This window comes from Gracilinanus agilis, chromosome 4 (assembly GCF_016433145.1).
Source record: "Gracilinanus agilis isolate LMUSP501 chromosome 4, AgileGrace, whole genome shotgun sequence".
Lineage (NCBI taxonomy): Eukaryota > Metazoa > Chordata > Mammalia > Didelphimorphia > Didelphidae > Gracilinanus > Gracilinanus agilis.
The window spans coordinates 315,157,178-315,177,756 of record NC_058133.1 but is presented as its reverse complement, the minus strand read 5'-3'; the positions used below and the strand labels follow the sequence as shown (position 1 = coordinate 315,177,756).

Genomic DNA, 20,579 nt, shown 5'->3' with positions numbered 1-20,579 from the left:
CTCTTATCAGTCCTTTCTGTGGAGGTGGATAGCACTTTCCTTCATAAGTCCTTCAAAATTATCTTGGATTATTGTATTGCTGAAAACAGCTAAGGCATTTGCAGTTGATCATCATACAATATTGTTACTACATACAATGTTCTCACTTCTTTCTGGCCACTTCCCTTTGTTTCAGTTCTTATAAGTCTTTCCAGGTTTTCCAAAAACTATCCTGGTCATCATTTCTTATGGCATAACATTATTATCATATATTACAATGATGGTGAACCATTTAGAGATGGAGTGCTAGGCCCTGCCCTCCCCACTACCCCAAGCTGAGTGCTGGGCCCTACCCTCCCCTTACCCCACATAGAAGGGAGAAAGTGCTCTCTTTGGGCTGCTGGGCAGAGTCAAGTGAAGTGAGGAATGTCCTCAGTGAGTGTAGAGAGGAGGGGGAAGCGGTCTGAGTGCTTCACTCCCCTTTAGCTCTACCACCTGTGAGCTGCCCACCTTACCCTCTGTGTGTTCCCATTGGGCAACTGGGCAGAGGGGTGGGGGATGTGAAAAAATGTCATTAGTCTTGGTGGAGAGGGGGAGGGGAGCAGCTTTCCTGGAGTCCCTCTGTCTTTCTAGTAACAAATTTGGGGGGTGGGGAGGGCTCTGCATGCCATTTTTGACACCTGTGTCATAGGTTCACCATCACTGATATATTACAATTTGTTCATCCATTCTCCAATTGATGGACATCCCCTCATTTCCAATTTTTTGCCACTACAAAATGCTGTTAAAAATATTTTTGTACTTATCAGTCCTTCTCATCTCTCTTTTTTAAAAATCCCTTTGGGATATAAAGCTAGAAGTAGCATTGTTGTTTCAAAAGATAAGCAGTTTTATAGCCCTTTGGGCATAATTCTAAATTGCTCTCCAGAATGGTTAGATTAGTTCACAATTCCACCAGCAGTGTATTAGTGTCCCAATTTTTCCACATCCCTTCCAATATCTGTCATTTTCCTTTTCTGTCATATTAGCCAATCTGAGAAGTATAAGGTGCTACCTCAGTTACTTTAATTTGCATTTCTCTAATTAATACTGATTTGGACTACTCAGCGCAGCTGCAGCCCTTCTCTCTCCTTAGCAGTCATCTATAACCTCTGATGCCCCAGCAAATATGTCAAAGGGACCTGCAGTTGGCATTGCTCTTGGTACCACTTACTCCTATGTAGGAGTCTTCCAACATGGGAAAGTGGAGATCATTGCTAATAACCAAGGTACCAGGACCATCCCAAGACATTGCCTTCACCGACACAGAATATTTAATCAGTCATGCTGCAAAGAATCAAGTTGTAATGAACCCTACCAATACAATCTTTGATGCCAAATGTCTGATTGGTCGTAGATTTGATGATGCAGTTGTACAGTCAGACATGAAGCATTGGCCTTTCATGGCAGTGAATGACACAGGCCTGCCTAAGGTCCAAGTGGAGTACAAAGGGGAGACCAAACGTTTCTATCCAGAAGAAGTATCATCTTTGACCAAGATGAAAGAAATTGCTGAAGGTTACCTTGGGAAGCCTGTCACAAATGCTGTTTTCACAGTACCAGCCTATTTCAACGATTCCCAAAGACAGGCCACCAAAGATGCTGGAACCATCACTGGTCTCAATATGCTCCGAATCATCAATGAGCCAACTGCTGTTGCTATTATGGCTTGGACAAAAAAAACTGGTGCAGAGAGAAATGTGTTGATCTTTGATCTTGGAAGTGTCTCCATCCTTACCATTGAGGCTGGCATCTTTGAAGTCAAGTCCACAGATGGAGACACCCACTTAGGTGGTGAGGACTTTTGACAACTGCATGGTCAACCATTTCATTGCCGAGTTCAAGCGAAGATACATCACCAATGACAAGGCTTTGAATTTGATTTGAATGTAAGACCTCCAGTTTTTAGGTGTGGTTCTCCATCCACTGAACCACCTAGCTACCCCTAAAATAGCTTTTTTCCCCCTTAAACACTTTACTTTCTGCCTTAGTAGCAACTTAAGACAGAATGGCAAGGGCTAAGCAAATGAATTTAAGTTATTTGCTCAGTCACACAGTTAGAGCCTATCTTTTAAACAGTCCAAATAAAAGGACCTATTACCATCAACAATTATAATTTTATTTATCCTCACATAACTTTGTGTGCCTTTGAGCCAGTCACTTAACACTTCTAAGCCCCAGGCAACTCTGAAGCTAAATCACCAAGAATTTGCTAATCTCCATTAGTGGAAACTCTTGTTCAGGTTTTTTCCTTTATTGATTCCCTATTCCCCCCAAAAGAAAAAAAACAGCTCCCATTAATTAAGGATATTATGACAATCACCTAACTGGCCTCTCTGGTCTCCAAATTCACAGTTCCATAGACTACACACTATATGTAGTCAGTGTAATCTTCCTAATTGCTTGGTCTGTTATTGTTTTGCTTTAAAAACTTTCAGTGGATCTCTATTGCTTAAATTAAATAAAATATTAAATAAAATAGGAACAATACACTGGATTTGGAATCAGAAGCTTTGAATTTGAATCCTGGCTGCCTTATCAATGAGTCACAACTCCTCAGAGCCTTTTATCTTCATGTGCAAAATGAGAGGTTAGAAATTAAGGACTTATAATTTCTCTTCCAGCTTTAAATTTTAGGAAGATCAAGAAAAATCTTTAGTCCATTATTCAAGTGTGTGGAACAGGGGTGGAGACCACCCCTGACAGAGGTCCACTTTTCACAATGAAAGTTCAGCGTCAGAAGTTATGAGCAGAAAAGACAGTTTATTTCATTTTCATGAAAGAGGGCACTATCCCTAATCATAAGGCAAATTGTACCCTCTTCTGGTTGAACCTAGCCTTTTATTTGCTTTAAACACAAGCCCCCCCACTTCTCCACCTCCTTTCCTTGTCTACCCCCCAGAAACTTGGGAGCCAAAACTTACAGGCTAAAGTTTTACCCAATCAGAAAGTAGGACAACCACAGTTTTAATACCTACAGTTTGGCATAGAAGCTTTTGTTAGCAAATAGCATAACCATAATTTGATTCCTGTAGCATATTGGAATATACTCAGGGGCACAGTTTAACAGAAGCAGGGTGGGTTGCAGTTAGAACTTTTCAGGAATGATACACTTGTCGGCATGTTTGAAACTAGCACATTGGGGGCAGCTGGGTAGCTCAGTGGAGTGAGAGTCAGGCCTAGAGACGGGAGGTCCTAGGTTCAAATCCGGCCTCAGACACTTCCCAGCTGTGTGACCCTGGGCAAATTACTTGACCCCCATTGCCCGCCCTTACCACTCTTTTTTTAAACATTTATTAATATTCATTTTTAACATGGTTACATGATTCATGCTCCTGCTTTCCCTTCACCCCCCCCCCCCCGCACTCCCCCCACCCATGGCCGATGCACATTTCCACTGGTTTTAATGCGTCATTGATCAAGACCTATTTCCAAATTGTTGGTAGTTGCCTTGGTGTGGTAGTTTCGAGTCTACATCCCCAATCATGTCCACCCCGACCCATGCGTTCAAGCAATTGTTTTTCTTATATGTTTCCTCTCCTGCAGTCCTTCCTCTGAATGTGGGTAGCGTTCTTTACCATAAATCCTTCAGAGCTGTCTTGTGTCATTGCTTTCTGCTGGTACAGAGGTCCATTACATTCGATTTTACCATAGTGTATCTGTCTCTGTGTACAATGTTCTTCTGGCTCTGCTCCTATCACTCTGCATTAATTCCTAGAGGTCTTTCCAGTTCACCTGGAATTCCTCCAGTTTATTATTCCTTTGAGCACAATAGTATTCCATCACCAGCATATACCACAATTTGTTCAGCCATTCCCCAATTGAAGGACATACCCTCCTTTTCCAGTTCTTTGCCACCACAAAAAGCGCAGCTATAAATATTTTCCTACAAGTCTGTTTGTTTATGATCTCTTTGGGGTACAAACCCAACAATGGTATGGCTGGATCAAAGGGCAGGCATTTTTTTTATAGCCCTTTGAGCATAGATCCAAATTGCCAGCCAGAATGGTTGGATCAGTTCACAACTCCACCAGCAATGCATTAATGTCCCAATTTTACCACATCCCCTCCAGCATTCATTACTCTCCCCTTCTTTCATTTTAGCCAATCTGCTAGGTGTGAGGTGATACCTCAGAGTTGTTTTGATTTGCATTTCTCTAATTATTAGAGATTTAGAACACTTTCTCATGTGCTTATTGATACTTTTGATTTCTTTACCTGAAAATTGTCTATTCATGTCTCTTGCCCATTTATCAATTGGGGAATGGCTTGATTTTTTTATACAATTGATTTAACTCCTTGTATATTTGAGTAATTAGACCACCTTACCACTCTTCCACCTATGAGCCAATACACAGAAGTTAAGGGTTTAAAAAAAAAAAAAAAGAAAGAAAGAAACTAGCACATTGCTTGGCCAGGGGGCTTTTGGAGAATGTTTTCTGAGGGCAACACATACCCCACTCCTCCTGACTTGACTGGTTTCAACCTACCTTTTCAGTTTTATTTCATGGTATTTCCATTTACTTTTAGGTTTTAGCCAAGTTGGCCTACTTGCTGCCTTCAGTCTCATCCTTCCTCCTCCAAGTTTCTGCATTTGCATACTTTGTTCCCCCATCAGTGGAATTAATGTTCTCTGCCACCTTTCAAGCCCTTTCTTAACTGCAAGGTACTGCATTTGGGCTATTTTTCCACCACTAGACAATGCATGACTACTTCTCAGGGGAACGGATGTTTCAGCCCAGGAAAAGGTTGACTTTTTAAGGGGCCTTACAATTTTTAAAATTTTGTAATTCTGAGGGCAGCTAGGTGGCTCAGTGCATTGCAGCTGGGTTACAGCCCTGGTCAAGTCACTTAGCCCCCATTGCCTACTCTTCTGCCTTGGAACCAATACATAGTATTGATACTAAGACAGAAAGGGCTAAAAAGTTTTCCTCCTTCTTAGAATTTCCAAATATGTCCACTTGGAAAATTCTAACATGTATTAGTAATTCTTTTTTTTTTTTTTTTTTTTTAATTTAAACCCTTAACTTCTGTGCATTGACTTATAGGTGGAAGAGTGGTAAGGGTAGGCAATGGGGGTCAAGTGACTTGCCCAGGGTCACACAGCTGGGAAGTGTCTGAGGCCAGATTTGAACCTAGGACCTTCTGTCTCTAGGCCTGGCTCTCAATCCACTGAGCTACCCAGCTGCCCGCTGTATTAGTAATTCTTAGTGTTATTCTCCTATCTCTTCCAAAATAATTTGCAATAACCTCCAAAGAAGGCATCCCTCCCTCCTTTTCACTGAGGTGGAGGACCATGACTGGAACAGTGTATCATCACGCTTTTTCATTGGAACAGTTTTCAAGGAACAGTTTTGCTGAACTCTACACTTCCCTCTTTTAAATATACAGTAGCTTTGAGAGATACACTGGGAAAGGAAGATGATGTAAAATTTTAATATAATTTTTTTTAACCATAAGTTTTTGAATTTGGTTTCTCATCTATGCTTTTCCTGCAATATTTTGCAACAAAAGTGGCTATGGATTGTTTGGAAGTTTGCCCTGATTAGAAGAGAAATTACAATTCTTTAGGGCTCGTAAACACCCTCACCTTTTCCCGTGTTGAACCTTCATGCAATTGTAACAGGGAAAGCAAAACCCGAAAACATCGTTTTAAGGAAGTCTAGGGTTTAGACGAGGTACTAGCTCCAACACCCTAGCCAGACGACCGAAGAGATAGCGCCTGCGCAGAGGAGGACTTGAGAACCTAGGACGGGTCGGGTGAAGTCTGCGCAGAGGAAGGCAAGGGGAGAGAAGGCGGGCGACGCCTGGGCGGGGATTCGCCGAGGAAAGTTCCGGTTCCGGTTCCAGTTCCGCTGAGGCACTTGTCCTTGTCTAGAGTTCGGTTGTCGCAGTTAGTGGAGAGCTGAAGTTGTCAAAATGCTGCGGAACTTTCTGGTGAGAAAACACCCTTGGGGCTCTGTTCACGCTGGGGCGGGAGGCAGGTGCCTACCAACCCTCGGAGGAGCCGAAGTTACCTCCCCTTGTTGGGTGCCCGGCCGGCCGCTGAGGCCTTGTCCTGACTCTTGCGGTGGGAACTAAACATACTCCTCGCCGCCCCACCACTGATGCTTTCCTTCTGGGGGAGGGGAAAGGCCGACTCAGAGGGAGACCACAGACCACCCCACTGGAAGTCGGCGGGACCTTTGCGGACTTGAAGCATATTGCCAACCCCAAACGCGGGCCCAAAAATGTCTTCTTCCTCATCTTTTCCCATTCATCGGTTTTCTATGTTATACGCTATCGACCTAATCTGTTGAAGTTAGCATCCTAGCCCTAGGAGAAAAATCTGTAGAAACTTAGCCTGCCTGGGCACAGGCCGGGCTTTACCATTTACTTAACTTTATGACCTTGGGTAAGCCATTTGAGCTCTGATCCTCATTTATAGAATGATGAAGATGGACTTGAAAGATCCCTCAGGGCCTTTCAGTTTCTTAGGTCTTTGAAAGGATTGCCAAATTTAAATGAGTTTTTTGGGTCATTTAACTACTTGAAAAAGGAACATAGAGAGAAATTTGGAATAATCGATTTTTTAAGCTAATTCAAGCCCTTCCTTCAAATGAGGCCTAGACAGATTAAATGACTCCTCCAAGGTCAAACAAATAACTAATAAGATTCGGAGCTAAGATGAGGACTCGGGTCCAGTGACTGCAAAGCTAAAGTGCTCTTTTCAGGTTTTATAATTGCCTTGGAAAGCCAGAGCTGATATTTTAGCAGTCATCAATTTGCCAAGTCTAGGCAACTGATTTTGATTTTGGCTGCTTTTAAGGATTATGCAGTTCTTTTCAGTACTGTTTAGCTTTGAATCTCCAGTAGACCTTTCTGTGTGGTGGGTTTTGTTTTTAAACTTAAAATGAAAGGACATTTTTGGTTCTAACACAATTTCTAGTGTTTCGTCTGTTTCGATTTAGATTATAAAAGGAGCTCTAGTTTGTGGTTTTTGTTTTTGATTTTTTTTTGTTCTAACATTTTTACCCTATTTTATTTATTTTAACTTCTTAATTTACTTTTATTTTTCTAATTTTTTATTTTTTAAAATATTTTTCCATGGTTCCATGATTCATGTTTTTTCCCTCCCCCATATGAGCTGACAAGCAATTCCACTGGTTTATACATGTCTTTTAATTTACCTTTAAAAAGATGCACTAGTTTGTTAATTTTTCTGTTAAGTAAACTTGTTGAAAGTCAATTTTTTGCATTTCAACCTATTATAAGGTGGTAAATAAATTTAGTAGGGAAAAACATTTTACCTGAGTAGGGATTGTCTTAATTCTTTGTATTACAGTTGAATAATTTGTATTTATAATGCATCAAATACGGAAATAAAAAATTACAGTTTAATGTAGTTTTTTTTTAAACCCTTACCTTCTGTCTTAGAATCAATACTTGGTATTGGTTCTAAGGCAGAAGAGTGGTAAGGACTAGGCAAGGGGAGTTAAGTGACTTGCCCATGGTCATAGCTAGAAAATGTCTGAAAGCAGATTTGAACCCAGGGCCTCTTAGGCCTGACTCTCAATCCACTGAGCCACCCAGGTGCCCCCCCTGCATAGGTTTGTTTTTTTTTAATTTTTTTTTTTTTATTTTAAACCCTTAACTTCTGTGTATTGACTTATATAGGTGGAAGAGTGGTAAGGGTAGGCAGTGGGGGTCAAGTGACTTGCCCAGGGTCACACAGCTGGGAAGTGTCTGAGGCCGGATTTGAATCTAGGACCTCCTGTCTCTAGGTCTGGCTCTCAATCCACTGAGCTACCCAGCTGCCCCTACCTGCATAGGTTTTTGAAGAAAGGTAGAAAGAGGAGAAATGAACTACTTATGTTCTGTTTTAGAATAAAAAATGTATCTATTTTATTTATATATTTTTTAAATCCTTACCTTTTTTTTTACTCTTTGAGTGCTAATAGTTAGGCAGTGGGGGTTAAATGACTTGCCCAGGGTCACACAAGCTAGGAAGTGTCTTGAGGCCAGATTTGAACTCAGGGCTTCCATCTCTGGGCCTGGCTCTCAATCTACTGACCCATCCAGCTGCCAGTTTAATGCAGTTTTTAAAATTCTTTTGCCTTGTTCTCTTCTCTACATCATGTATTTTCTTCTGCTTCTGACTACCTAAATTTAGTCAGTTTAAGAGACTACTTAATATAATGACAGGGAAAGGCAATATGGTGTAAGATGGACCTGACTTCAAGTCTTACTCTGATAAAGCCTGGTTTTGTAACCCTGGGCAAATTACTTTCACCTCTCATTACTCTGAGTAAATCTGTCATACTATAAGTTTCCAAGAAAGACATCTTTTATTAGAGAGGGTTCCCTTTTCTAATGGAGTCACAAGTTCAGCCTTCATTCCTTTATGTAGTGGAGTTGACTGGACTGATGCTCAAATTCTGGCACTGTCAATAATTTAGTTTTGTGGACTTGCTTGGACAAACTAACTCCCCTCTGGGACTCAGTTTCTTTGTCTTAAAAGAAATGATGGCGGGGCAGCTGGGTAGCTCAGTGGAGTGAGAGTCAGGCCTAGAGACTGAGAGGTCCTGGGTTCAAACCCGGCCTCAGCCACTTCCCAGCTGTGTGACCCTGGGCAAGTCACTTGACCCCCATTGCCCACCCTTACCACTCTTCCACCTATGAGACAATACACCAAAGTACAAGGGTTTAAAAAAAAAAAAAAAAAGAAAAAAAAAAAGAAATGATGGCATCAGACAATGATTTCTGAGGAAATTTTCAACTTTATGCTTTTTTTTCAGGCTCTTCGCCAGATATCCCAGAGGACTACAAATGTTGTCCCAGTCAGGCAGTTGAAAAACAAGGTTCCAGAAAAACAAAAGCTATTCCAGGTATTTCTTTAATTGTATGAGAGAGAATGTTTAATGTAATGGTGATAATAGTTAATTTGCTTAGCAATAATAACTTGGCATTTAAAGCATGATACTTTAAAATTTATTAGTCACTTCGCATATATTGTATATATTTCACCACATTCCCCTTTTTTCAGTTAAAATCTGGTTTTTTTAAAAAGAATGTTGATTCAGTAGAAACTAGTTTCTGGAAATTATAAAAAGAACAGTTAATTTCAGTAGTTTGATTCAGACTAAATTGAGAAATCATTTGGAAGTTTACTGATTTTTTCCAATCAATGAATAGGAAAAAAAAAGATCGATATTTCTTAAAATTTAAAATTTCTAATTTGATTGAAATCGAACATAAGATGCTTAATTTTAATTATTTTAACTGTTATAGGGGAGGGGCTGGAATAATCAGAATATAATAGAGTTTTATATAATTTAGGAAATAAAGTACCAGGCATTTATAACCACTTGAGAGAGGTGAATCAGTCAGTCAAGAATTAAGAACTTACTATGTGTTAGTCAGTGGGAATGAAAATACAAAAATGAAACAGTCAGCTGTCTCTAAGAAACCATTATTGAGAGAGACACCATGTACATACATAAGCAAATACAAAGTAGATAAAAGTTGTGAGGTGGTTGGAGTGCACTAATTTCTAGGATGATCAAGAAAGGCCTTATGTAGAAAGTGACACTTAAGCCTTGAAGGATACTAGAGATCATAAGAGGCTGAGCTGGGAAGGTGAATCTCTTTCAAGGAATGGAGGAGGGCCAGTGCAAAGGCAAGGGGTGACAGAAAATAAAATACCATATATGAGGAATAGCTTTTAAAGAAAAAAGTGGTTGAAATAAGCTTGATAGAGATATTGGATGGAAAAATATCAGGGAACAGGCATCATATGCAATGGGGATAAATTAGAAGCCTTCCCAATAAGATCAGGAGTGAAACAAGGATGCCCATTATCACCTCTATTATTCAACATAGTACTAGAAACACTAGCAGTAGCAATTAGAGAAGAAAAAGAAATTGAAGGTATCAAAATAGGCAATGATGAGACTAAGCTATCACTCTTTGCAGATGATTTGATGGTCTACTTAAAAAATCCTAGAGAATCAACCAAGAAGCTTGTAGAAATAATCAACAACTTTAGTAAAGTTGCAGGATACAAAATAAATGCACATAAATCATCAGCATTTCTATATATTTCCAACACATTAGAGCAGCAAGAGGTAGAAAGAGAAACACCATTTAAAATCACCCTAGACAATATAAAATACTTAGGAATCTATCTACCAAAACAAACAGCAATTATATGAAAACAACTACAAAACACTTTCCAAACAAATAAAACTGGATCTCAACAATTGGAAAGCCATTGATTGCTCATGGGTAGGACGAGCTAATATAATAAAAATGACCAATCTACCCAAATTAATTTACCTGTTTAGCGCCATACCTATCAAACTACCAAAAAACTTCTTTACTGAATTAGGAAAAACTATAACAAATTTCATTTGGAATAACAAAAGATCAAGAATATAGAGGGAAATAATGAAAAAAAAATGTGAAGCAAGGGGGCCTCGCAGTACCAGATATTAAACTATACTATAAAGCATTAGTAATCAAAACAATATGGTAACGGCGAAGAGATAGAATGGAGGATCAGTGGAATAGACTAGGGGTTAATGACATCAGCAAGACAGTGTATGATAAACCCAAAGAGCCCAACTTTTGGGACATGAATCCACTATTTGACAAAAACTGCTGGGAAATTTGGAAAACAATATGGGAGAGATTAGGTTTAGATCAACATCTCACACCCTACACCAAGATAAATTCAGAATGGGTGAATGACTTGAATATAAAGAGGGAAACTATAAATAAGTTAAGTGAACACAGAATAGTATACTTGTCAGATCTCTGGGAAAGGAAAGATTTTAAAACGAAGCAAGAGTTAGAGAAAATTACAAAATGTAAATTAAATGGTTTTGATTATATTAAACTAAAAAGTTTTTGTACAAACAAAAACAATGTAGTCAAAATCAGAAGGGAAACAACAAATTGGGAAAAAATCTTTATAACGAAAAACTCTGACAGGGGTCTAATTACTCAAATATACAAGGAGTTAAATCAGTTGTATAAAAAAATCAAGCCATTCCCCAATTGATAAATGGGCAAGAGACATGAATAGGCAATTTTCAGGTAAAGAAATTAAAAGTATCAATAAGCACATGAGAAAGTGTTCTAAATCTCTAATAATTAGAGGAAAGAAGTAGGTTTTTTCTGTCTATGAAGAAGGTTTCTCATACACTGTGCTATATCTTAAGAGAAACAAATTTAATCAGTCAGTGAACATTTATTAAGTACCTGTATGTGCTAGACCCTGTGCTATGTGCCAGGGATACAAAAAGGCAGAAGATCGTCCCAGCCTTCACAATCTATTGGAAGATAATATACAGACAATTATGTTTTTAAAAAAAAACCTCCATACAGGATAAAAAGAGAATAATTAGTTGAGGAAAGTCATTACAATTAAGCATGGCTGAGAAAGGCTTCCTGTGGAAGATGAAATTTTGTTTGGGACTTGACTTATTTGGAAATCAAGGAGACAAAGGTGAGGAGAGTGTTCCAGTAGACAGCCAGAGAAAATTCCTGGAGCTTAGATATGTCTTCTTCAAGGAAGAGCAAGGAGACCAATGTCACTGGATTGAAGAGTAAGGATAGGAAGAATATTGGAACAAGGGGGATAAGGATGTAGATAGCTTATGAAAGGCTTTGTACACCAAACAGAATTTTGAAGGAGAGAAGGCAGGCCAGAACAGAACCAAGAAGTTTATTGTATTTTCTCTGACTGGACTATCCTCATTAGGGTTTCATTTCCTCTGGAGAGAGCAGAAGAAGGTGCTAAGTGTACCATAGAAATGTGAATTGTTATTAATAATAATGCCAATATTTTCATCTGGTTTAAATTTGAAGTAGAATAGAGAAAATCTTGCTTTGTCAGTGTCCAGAATATCTTGAGACAGCTAAGCCTGGTTTTCTACTATTAGTAAGAACTTAGTGTTTGTTGAATAAAGGAATTGAGAAAGAGCTTCACAAATGCTATGGGATGAATAATAAGATAGAACTGGAAAGTGAAAATAGGAATTGAATACAACATAAAAACTTTATTATTAACATCTAAGGTTAAAGCAAGTAACCATATTTACCCCATGACCTTTATACTGTAGTTTTGTAAAGTGAATTTTACTTTCTAAAAGATTGATTATACATAGCATATTCTGTACTAAAGATTATTCTGTATGGGAAGTCTAGCACAGGAAAAGTAAAGAGCCATAGATAGAATATCAAAGCTATCATACTCTCTGCCTTAGAAATATTCCCCTCAGGTTGGGGGAGGATCAGTGGAGATTGGTAATAGTAGAAAATTTTTCTAACAGCAAAAATGACCAGAGTGACTTGCTTTTTGTTTCTGATGGTGTTTAAATGTCAAAATAGCTCTCTCAGATAACTGTGGTTTTTATTGAATTGGAGATGGTTCCCTCCTACATCAATGAACAAGTATCCATTTCAGTTAACTGTGGTTAATAAAGAGAAAGAATGAATAGACAGAGACCCCGCTATCAAAAACTAGCTTCATTACTTATTGTTTGCCCAAAGGCAATTCTTTTAAGCTCTCTGAATGGGAACTTATCTATATGAATTTGAAATACTTCCTACTTCATAACTGAGGATCAAATTAAAAAATACATGTAATCCAGTGTTTAATAGCTAAAAAGGATGATATTTCTGAGTTGTTATAATATTTTAATACATAATTTTGTGATATTGTTAACAAAATTAATTGTAAATGGTATTTTACTAGTGCATGTTTTTAAAAATCATCTGTTTTATCAATATTGAATAAGTAAGCTCTAAAAATTGTTCCAATGCCAAATATTACTTAGTTAATGATACCATGTATGATGTCTTTTATTACCTCCCAAATTGACTTCAGAAAAACATGTTAAATTTTGAGCTTTTAGCTTTCTATTATATTTTGAATATAGACACCTCAATCAAGAATAATTCCAGGTCTGAGAAAAATGTTGGATAAATTTATGGCATTATTGGTAGTGAAAATATTTATTTGGCTTAGGAATCAACTTTATTGGATTGTACTTAGTCTTTTGAAAATTACCAAGTTTTATTTATTAAATTGCTAAAACCATTTTTTTTTAACCTAGGAGGATGATAGCATTCCAGTACATCTAAAAGGTGGGATAGGAGATGCCCTACTGTATAGAGCCACCATGGTGTTTTCAGTTGTTGGTAAGAAATTTTGATGGCTTAGACATGTTCACAAAGGGTTATTAGAATTTAATTAGAGCCTGAGATCTGATTGACAGATATCCACCAAAATCCTTTAATAATTAAAAAAAAATTGATCTGCATTTATCAGATGCTTTTCTTCTTTCTGCTATTTTTGACACCCTGAGTGTTTTGAACCCAAACAACTTACATTGCCACACCATCTCAACCTATCTCTTGTTTTTGTAGCATATAGAGTGAAATGAGAGTGATTCTGACATTGAGCAACATTATTAATTAATTGTCCACTATTGATTGGTATATACTGTTGACATTGGAGAGAGAAAGAATAGGTGATTTACTTAACGTCAGTATCCCTTGTTTTTTTCCGTTTATCTTTGGATTACTACTTTTCCAAACCTTGGCCAAGTATGAGGATACAAATGCAGTCCCATTTTATTTGAGAACTAGGTTGGTAATAGCTAGTAACTTTTAATAACTTTTTATAGTTTTTAATTTAACATGCCATAGTGATAGAGTCTGCTTTGGAGTAGAAAGACCTAGGTTTTAGTTCCACCTTTGATAAACTGCTTTATGATCCTGGGCAACTCACTTAATCCTCAATCCCTGTGGCAATTGCCTAAGATTTTAGGTTGTTGAATAATTACTGAATTGCATTAGTAGAGAAAGTTTCCTCATTGAACAATGTCTACTCTAATGGAATCACAGGTACAGTACTCTTTCCCCACTAAAAACCCTTCAAATTAATTTAAATTGCTGTCCTATATTTTCTTTTCTTTTTTTTTTTTTAGTTTATTCTGGCAGTGTATTTCAGGGATTGCTCTCAGAATTCTGCTTTTCCAAGTTTACTTCAGCCTTCTGTAGCAGTAATAGAGAATTTCAAATATAATAATCATGAAAATACTATTTATTCTGTGACTTATATTCATATCCATTGACATTTTTATTAATTGTTGAAAACAATTTTGACATATAACTGAACTTTTAGGTTTTGATTTTGGAACATTTCTCTAACTTTGTCTTTTTTTATTTGTCCTCATTTCAGGAACAGTTTATGCCCTTTATCAGCTGGGCATGGCTTCATTTCCCAAGAAACAGAATTGATTCAAGTTTACCTCCATGGGAATCAGTTGATTCAACTTCATGCAGCTTTCCAGGGAACAATAGCTGAGTTCATTTTGGGGATCAATATTTATTGAACTGTACTAACTGCAATCAATAAAGTAGTTTTACCGTCCTCTGCTTAATTCTTTAATTTCTGGGAGGGATATCTAGCCTTTTTTTTTTTTTTAAGCAATAGCTTTCTTTTCAGTATTTCTTTTTTTTTTTTTAACCCTTAACTTCTGTGTATTGGCTACTATGTGGAAGAGTGGTAAGGGTGGGCAATGGCAGTCAAGTGACTTGCCCAGGGTCACGCAGCTGGGAAGTGTCTGAGGCTGGATTTGAACCTAGGACCTTCCATCTCTAGGCCTCTTTTCAGTATTTCAAAGAGCTATTGGAGATGCATTTTGTTCTGTTATCTAGAGACCTAACTTCAAGTCCAGATTCTGACATGTACTGGCTATGTGATTCTAAGCAAAGCACTTAATTTTCTGTGGTTATAAATATACTTACTGTGGTAGAGGGAATATCTTTATATAAAAGCACATTTCTCTGTCTGCCAGCTTCTAAAAAAAAAAGAAAGAAAACCCCAAACAGTGAACTATTCTTCTGAAATTCATTAATGTAATTTCAGGAAATATTTAAATAAAGAAAGGGTTATCAACTGGCAGTAAATAGGTGCCAATTGTCTACTGTAGGACTAATGGAAAAGAATCAGATGAGTGTCTTGAGTTCCTAATAATACTGTAGATTTCATATTCTTATTTCTCAAATTTGTGTCAGGACCAGCAGACAAATGGCAAGAACTGAGTAGGTTAGTCATGTTTATGAGAGTTAACACCTTTTAAAAAACTTTCATAGAATGAAATAGCTAGGCCTTAATCATATCTGACCCTCCTGTTTTATTAAAGATCTTTAAAGAAAGTTCCTTTGGTAGATTGTTTAGTTTTTCCATAAACGATTAAGAGATTCTTGGGCAGAAAAATCTTTTTCTCTTCTGTTGAAACTAGATTTGATTTATAAAGATGTTTGAGAAGAGGATTCCTCCTTAGGAGTGATGTCCAAAGTGAAATAAAATCTTGGCAGATTTTGTAACTGCTTTGGAAAGCCAGGAGACTTCAAGGCTGGTATTTCAGTCATTGTCAGTTTGTCAAGTATAGACTACTAATGCTGGTTGCTTCCAATGATGATGTAATTTTTCATTACTATTTAGTTTGAATTTTCAGTAGTAACTGATGGAATTTTTGTTTTTACATATTTAATGGAAGAACACTTTCATTTTTAGTTCTAACAATTTTTCTCCTCGTGCTACAACTCTTAAAGTACTTCAAAAAGACTTAGAATTTTATAGATACGACTTCTTAAGCTAACAAAATTTCCTATATATCTTTAATTCTGCATCATGGAAAGAGGCAGCATTTTGTTAAAATGGCACCTATCCTTTTGTATATCCACTCAATCTGAGAGAGGCTTCCTTTAGGCTAAAGTTACTCCTTTTTTTTGTTTCCTAATTCCATCAATTCCAGAGAGCTTTTTATTTTGCTGTCCCTTCAAGAAATTATAGTTCTTTCCTCTGTTGCCCCAGAAGAGATCCCTTGGAACAATTTTTTGCAAAACTTTCAGCCTTGGGTTGGGAAAAAGTGCACTAATATTTTTTCCCCCCAAATCCTTACCTGTCATAATCTGTGTATTGGTTCTGAGGCAGAAGAATTGTAACGGACAGACAATGAAGATTAAGTAACTTTCCCAGGGTCACATAGAAGTGTCTAAGGCCAGATTTAAACCCGGGACCTCTGTAGGCCTGGCTATATTAATCCACTGAGCCACCGTTCTGTCTCCTGAATAATTTCTCAGAAGGATTGTTAACCAAGATATAGAGAAGACCAAGAGAGACTATCAATACATAGAATTAAAAATTAGAACAAATTTGATACAGAGAAACTATCAGGCAGAAAAGAGATTTCCATCAAATATTAATTTGTTTGCTATTTAAGATTAATAGGGAATTGTCACAAATACATAAGACCAAAGGCCGTTTCCCAATATATATTAATGGTTAAAATGTAAAAATAGTTGTGAAAAGAATTGTAAGTTACAAATGTCTATATAAAAAGCTGCTAATAAAGAAAAGCAAATTAAAACAACAGATTTTACCTCAGAACCTGCCAAATAGTAAAGATATATATTTTTTAAAAGTATTGGAAAGAATTAAGAATAATATTAATATAGATGGATCTATTCAAAATATTTAATAGTTTATTTAAAGGCATATTGGTAATTATTGCTAAGATCTAATTCAAATGCCCTGCCATTAACTCTGCCCATCTGGCTTGTTCCACAGGAAAGAGAGCATACCAATCAAGTTCTCTATTTAAGCTTCTCCTTATGTTGGCTTACATCACCACATAAGAAGGAAGCCCATTGAATCATGGGAAATGTAGTTTTCAAGTCCCCTAACCACAGGAAGTTTATATCATGGATCTGAATATTAAGGCTCAATGAATCCCAAATTTCCACTAACACATAAATCTGTGGAAAAGAAGTTATAGAACTACACTTGGTGAATCTAAGTTCCTCTAGCCATTATGGATATCATTTTACAATTGTGCAAGAAAAGTGACTTAAATCACTTTTAAGCAATAATCATTGCACTAGACAGATATCTGTAGGATGTTATATATGGAAATAAAAATAGAAGATAAGACAAAATATTCATAATAGTACTTTATGGTAGGTAGCAAAAATGGAAAACATTGCTAAGAGAATGAAAAAAAATCTCCTTGGTGTATGAAGATAATAGAATATTTTTCAATAAGAAATAAAGATGAATTAAGAGAAATGAGGAATTTGTGAATTGGCACAGTGAAATAGAACCAATAGAACAATTTACATAATGACTACAGTAGTGTAAATGAAAATATTATTAAAGGCAAGTCTGAGTATCAGAAATACCACTAATGGTCCAATAGAATTGAGAGAGAGACATTTCTTCTCTGCATAGAAATAGGGCACTAATAGGACAAAATGTATACATAGCCTCATGTGGTTATTAGTTGTTTCTTTTCAGTTGTTTCCCTTCGGTAACGGTGCAAACTTAAGGTGGGATTATTTATTATATTTCCAGAAATCTATCATGTAAAAATATTTTTAGTAAAACTTATTTTTGGAAAAAACTTAAAAAGGACAAGTTATGATGGCTTGCCCTACAAAATAATGAGAAGTCTTGGATGGGGAAGAAAGTTTAAAGAAAGCTTGGCAAAAGACCAAGCTAAAGAAAATTGTATGGTATTTAGGGATGAGAATAGAAAGACAACAAAGACAAAAGGAAGAAAAGTTGCAAAGGTTTAGACATCACATTTGGACTCAATATCACTGTTGGTATGTGCTTATGGAGAAAGTGAAAATCGCCCTGGAGAGAAGAAAAATAAGAGTAGCTAGATTAGACTAAATAAATAGGACATCCATGGTGGAGGCAACATAAATTTGGGGGCATTTAGGAACTTTCACAGTATTTGAGGGAGAAGATGCCAAAAGCATGGGGGACAAAACCAAGATCTTGTTACCTCTCCACAACCCCCCCTCTCCCCCCCCGCAAAATAAATTGACTCGGAGAACAACTACTGACCCCTTCAGGAAGGAGCTAGGGCCTGATCATACTTTCTCCTGATTGTTAAATTTTCAAGGTGAGCATTTACACATTAAAAATCAATAAACACATTGCTTGATTGATTTTGTTGATTGGACTTAAACTGAAGGAGAAAATATTAATACAAATTACATGCCAGCTCACTCTTGCCTATGCTTACTTTTTAATTTATGCGAACATAAGAATACACATTTATTGAAGGCAGCTTTTGCAAGTGATGTTCTATAGTAAGACCATACAGGACTCCTTTGTGCAGTGGAATAGAGGACCAATAGAACATACACAATGACCACATTGATGTAAATGAAAAGATGAAGAACAAGCCAAACTCTTAGAGTGCTGGAAATATTGGGCTCCACTGAAATGAGATGTAAGCTTTTCCTCTGACTAGAGGTAATGGGCCACTAGGGCAAAATGTTGAATGAAACATTTGATTTGGTAAGGTAAAATACACGTGTTTTCAATGTATTGAAATCAGTGTTTTCAAAATTAAGACAAGATTCTTTGAGAGGACAATAGAGGTAGCCTTGTTCAAAGACTCTTTAATAACTATTACGCAAGACATGAAATAGGAAGGTATATTTCTATAAAGGTAGAGTTTATCATTATTTTGGAGAAAGCTCTTAATCTGGGGTTTGTGAACTTAAATTTTTTTTTGATAGGTATATTTCAATATAAATGGTTTCCTGTGTCTGTGACACAAAAAAAAGTTAAGAACTCCAAAAAAGAGTGAGGTTCTTTAAGTACTCCTGTTTGTGGATGGCATTGTGCTTATTTCATCAAGTCCCAAAATAGTGTAGCGCCTCTTAAATGAGATCCATAACTACTTTAAATGGTTTGGTTTAACCATCCACACCAAGAACAATCAGATGAAAAATAGACATTATGTTCTTTGGTCCAAAATTATGTTTTTTCATTCAATAAACATTAAGTGCCTACTATGTGCTAGGCACTGTGGTAAGTGCTGTGTATACAAAAAGAGACAAAAAATGTTCCCTGCCCTTAAAAGAGCTCACCCTTTAGTGAAGGCAGCATGCAAACAAATTTATTCAAAAAAAACCATATGCAGGACAAATAGAACATAAAAGAGGTGGGCACTGGAATTAAGGGATTAGGGAAGGCTTTGTATAGAATTTTAGTTGGGACTTAAAGGAAGCCAGGGAGGTAAGTAGTCTGAATGAAGGAAGGACAATGTTCTAGGCATGGGAGACACCCAGAGCTGAGAGATGTTCATAGAATAGTGTGTCAAGGAAATAGGTGGAAGAAGATTGGAAGGTAGGAGGGGGTTAGGTTTTAAAGACTGAATGCCAAACAGTTTTCTATTTGTTTCTGAAGGCAATAGGAAGCCACTGGAATTTATTGAGTAGAAGGGATAACATCAGACTCATGTTGTAGGAAAATCAAGTTAGTGATTGAATAGAGAATGGATTGGAGCAGAAATGAGGCAGGCTATTGGCAATAATCCAAGCTTGATGTGATAAGGATCTACATTAGGGAATGATGACATTGTAGAACAGAAAAGAGGATGTATTTAAGAAGTTGCAAAACTGATCTGCACTGATATTGTAATGATAATATACATGTATTATAGTTAAGTGCTTTAGAGACTTGGGAAACAATACTAGGTGAGGTCTAAAGAGAAAAGTCTGATGTGGATTGAAGGAAGGTTTTGTGGAGAAGCTTTAAGTTGTATTTGAAAGTATTGGAAAAGAGGAGAGGAAGGTATTGGGACCACATGAGCATATTTGAAAAGTTTGGAGAACACACAGTTCATGACTGATGGAAAGAGGGCTGTCTGGTTGGACTAGAGCAGGGAGCATGTGGAGTGGAACAATAGCAAGGCTAGAAAGCTGAAGTGTTTATGTAGCATCTTAAAGGCTATGGGGGCATTACAAGTTTTTCAGTAGGCAATGGTGGGGAGCCTTTGAATATTTTTGGAGCAGAGGTCTGAACATAGATGGAAGGGTTAAGAGGGAAGAAATTTAGAAATAACTGGAAATTGACTTTTAAGGGCATGGTATGATACCCATAATTACAGTTTTGGATTACTAGGTGTCACCTGTAAAATTTTTACCCAAAGGTTGTGCTACAAGGACTCTGTCTCACCCATGAGTCCTGTGATGACTTCAGGAAACCTTAGTATATTCCCAAAGGGTTTTGGTTCCTGGCAGCTCCACATAGAAAGACCTGTGTCTTGTGCAGTCAAGATTCCAGTTTGGAGTTAGGGGAAAGGAATAGGGCTTCTGAGAATTTGCCCTGAAGCCCAGAATTATAGAGATCCTGCTCTGTAACCAGAGACTAATCTGAGTGGCTATGGTGGTCGTCGGATGCAAAGAATGAAGCAGATTGGAAGCATGGCTTGTTAGCTCATAGTACTCCAAGAAATACTGAAGTAGCCACTTTATTATAAAGGAAATTAAAGATCCCCTTCTCCCAAAAGCCCAAGAAAGTTTCCCACAGTTACAGAGAGCAGGATTTTTACTATAATCAAAACAAAAGCCTTAGAAGCCTCCAGGTATAGATAAAAAACCTATGCTAAACTATCAACTATATGTGTTATCTTTAAGTAGAGCCTGTGACATCTCCATTAGGCTGGAAAGCCCCGGCATTTTCTCAGCCTTGATGG

General features: G+C 37.2%; 1 protein-coding gene and 1 pseudogene across 1 annotated transcript; both read left to right on the top strand.

Annotated features, from left to right (window-relative positions):
- Window positions 1-1,147: 1,147 nt before the first annotated feature.
- On the top strand, window positions 1,148-1,826 carry LOC123245487 (annotated as a pseudogene).
- Window positions 1,827-5,838: 4,012 nt separating this feature from the next.
- Window positions 5,839-14,443, top strand: LOC123245157 (cytochrome c oxidase subunit 7A2, mitochondrial). The gene is made up of 4 exons (XM_044673918.1): window positions 5,839-5,955; window positions 8,796-8,885; window positions 13,122-13,206; window positions 14,252-14,443. Exons 1-4 carry the CDS (start codon window positions 5,938-5,940, stop codon window positions 14,308-14,310), a joined length of 252 nt encoding a protein of 83 aa, XP_044529853.1. The 5' UTR covers window positions 5,839-5,937; the 3' UTR covers window positions 14,311-14,443.
- Window positions 14,444-20,579: the final 6,136 nt, after the last annotated feature.